We start from the raw sequence: 3101 nt of genomic DNA, 5'->3' as shown, positions 1-3101 counted from the left end.
TACTGTAGTCTGTATTTACTGTAAATTATATGTTAACAGAATAAAACCATGTTTTTTCCATAACATTCAGGCATTTGTTGTTTCAGATTATTTAATGGGTTGGACTTTAGAATATAACAGACAGTTGTCATGAACTAAACTGAGCGCAACACTTATTTAACTTTAGTACTGTTAATTATGTAACAGTAATTATTACTGTTAATGAGTAATGTGACGATCATTTACTGTAAGGTTCGTGATCGATACTCAGTTTATTAACTAATCATTTATGCATATGAAGTGTTGTCTAAATCTGACAGTCGGATAGATGTTTCCAAATCCTGCAGTGCTGTCCTTTTTCCAACTTTCTCACTCAAGCAACATCCATGAACTTTATTTTATTTAAAGGAGGTTCACACAGCAAAGCGGCTGATTTTGTTCAAAAAGAACAATCAGACTCACAGGCTCACTAATCAAAACAACTAGAAACAACTATCCGACTGTATGTCAGATTCAGGCAACAGTAGGCTATAAAATGCAGATTAAGCATCCCTTGCTCATCCTTTGTGCGCATGCGCCCTGCATCCCTCTTCACGGTGACGTCACGCAGCTTCATTCCGTCATGATGTTGTTCGGTTCCGCGGATGAGCGCAGATCAGCGTGATTACAGCGACGAGAACGCGACAAAATCAACGGAATCCGAGATCTGTGACATCAACATTTACTATGGAGTTAAAGAAAGCCATTTCTGAAAGCGAAGCGACGATGAAAACCTACGGCGCGCTGCAGGAGACAAACCGGAGCAGAGACAAAGGTGACAGACAGATATCATGTTAGTCTTATGATCGCATATGGTTTCACTCTTATTATCAGACGTGATATTAGGCCGTATATGATTTCAGTTGTTATCACACATGCGATTATTGTCAATGCGATATTAGTCTTATTATTAGATATGATTGCAGTGTTGTTATCAGATATGATTCAGCTGCGCTCTCCTGTTTTTGAGGGTCATCAATGTATTTATTTAAGTGACCCTTTCATTTGAAACATGCTTGTGTGTTTCTTCAGCTCTTTTCACCTGTCCACTGACAATGTGCAGCTGTGGACAGAACACGATTTATTTGTTTTGTTATTTTTATGATACAGCATATGTTAATGTTGAATAGCATCTGTGGTGGAAATGACATGTTAACTGGAGTCTTATCCTGTCAGTTATAATACATTGAAGTATTGAAACAGCTTTCAATACTCTTTTTTTAATTCTTTCAGCCATTACATTATATTCCTATTCTTTTATTACTAATTTTAGTAATAATTAAGTCAAGCTTTGATCTGTCTGTCTTGGACAGTAAGCCAAATCAGTTTACATTAATTACACCCAAGAATTACACCAGCAGGTGAACTTGTGCAACATTTAGTAATAAAATGATTTTTGATGTGCTTCTTCAAACAACCCATGCCTCACATTTCATCTCAAGCGCTTCAGTAACGCTGTTGGTGTTCTGGTAAAATTAATACTAAAACCTTTTAGTGGCATTAATGGAAAAATTGCCCTTTGTGGTGGTATTAAATAAACATTTTGAGAGAGAGAGAAAACATTTCACAATAAATCATCAGTTTTGTAGAACAAGGCTTCTCAGCTCAGAGTTTAGTTCCAAACCTGATCAAACTCAGCTTTCTAGTAATCAGGAAGATCTTTAAAGTGTCCAGGATAGTTTTAATGTGACTGAAAGTCCAGGGAACATGAAACAGAGCCACAGATGCTGAATAAACAGAAGAGTCCAGGAGGCTGATGGAGCGGAGAGCACGAAGGGTCAGGCTCGTGAGCAGCAGGAGAAGACCACCACAGTGCAGCCGGGCCAGAGAGCACAGAGAGAGCTGTAGCAGACAAACATCAGCGAGCACAGCTGATGATGGACAGACCTCCAAGACCACCAGAGACCAGGACCGGCCCGGCTGTGAGTTCGGTGGACCAGGCTCCGACCTCTTCCACTGGGAAGCTGATCCGCTTTGCTGAAGAGCTCGTTCCCTCGAGGACGTCACTGCAAAGTTGGGTTTGAAGTGGGTCACTGAGTCCAGAGCAATAAAGAATGATCAGATAATTGGAAGTGTGTGTGATAGGAGAAACTCCAGAGACTCACGAATGTGGTCCCCGAGAGAACGATCATCCTGGCAGAGAAAGACGATAGATCATGTACGGCCAGTTGTTCTGTAACACGGGAAGCAAAGGATGGCAGCAGGAGACGTGGGATTTTTAATAAGAAGAGCAAAACCAGAACAAGGACCAGGTAACACCGGGAACTGGAACACGTACATCTAACAACTGACCAACAAACATGGGAACACAAGGGTTAATCATTCAGACAGACTAACGAGATAACAAGACTCATTAATAAAGCTACAAAGGACTACAAAACCCAACACAGGAAACCAAGAAACAAGAACTACAACATAAAAGTCCAAACAAACAGATAACATGTAATAGTGACCTTTATATAACAAAAAAAGAAGTTCAGTCTCTGAGACACAAAAGTGCCTGAAGTTGAAGAAACACCCGCTGTGTGTCTGACCAATCACAGCACAGAGTTCAGCTTTACACACACACTCACACACAAACACACACACACACAAACACACTCACACACACACACTCTCTCACTCACCATCTGTTTGTACTCAAGGCCAGATGGACGTGTCCATGGCTGAAAGCTCCATATCTGCAGACGAGATGGAGGCAGAAATGGCTCGGATTCAGCGTCTGCGGGAGGTGCTGGTGAGACGCGAGTCTGAGCTGCGCTTCATGTGAGTAGCTGCTGCATTTACTGCATGTGTTCAGAAAGAAATGCTGAGATTCTCCTCAATTTTCCTCTTTAAAATTCATAGTTCTGGAATGGCGGAATCTGAGCGACTGGTTTTCTTTCATGTTCTTCTCAGGATGGATGATATTCAGCTCTGCAAAGACATTATGAAGCTGAAGCAGGAGCTGAGGAAAATAGTGGCAGTCCCAGGTGACTGACACACACACAAACACACTCACACACACACACACTCTCACTCTCTCTCTCTCACACACACACACACACACACTCTCTCTCACACACATACACACACACACACAC

General features: G+C 41.6%; 1 protein-coding gene across 1 annotated transcript in view; it reads left to right on the top strand.

The window, feature by feature from the left end:
* Positions 1-566: 566 nt before the first annotated feature.
* Positions 567-3101, top strand: part of bmerb1 (bMERB domain containing 1) — a 5638-nt gene continuing 3103 nt past the window's right edge. Inside the window, exons 1-3 of the mRNA XM_016254328.1 lie at positions 567-793; positions 2664-2784; positions 2917-2990. Of these exons, the coding sequence (XP_016109814.1) occupies positions 706-793; positions 2664-2784; positions 2917-2990 (283 nt within the window). The 5' untranslated portion in view covers positions 567-705. The remainder of the gene's footprint in view (positions 794-2663; positions 2785-2916; positions 2991-3101) is intronic.

This window comes from Sinocyclocheilus grahami, unplaced genomic scaffold, assembly GCF_001515645.1.
Source record: "Sinocyclocheilus grahami isolate Dianchi unplaced genomic scaffold, SAMN03320097.WGS_v1.1 scaffold1239.1, whole genome shotgun sequence".
In the NCBI taxonomy this organism is placed as follows: domain Eukaryota; kingdom Metazoa; phylum Chordata; class Actinopteri; order Cypriniformes; family Cyprinidae; genus Sinocyclocheilus; species Sinocyclocheilus grahami.
This window is presented reverse-complemented; position numbering and strand designations above follow the sequence as displayed.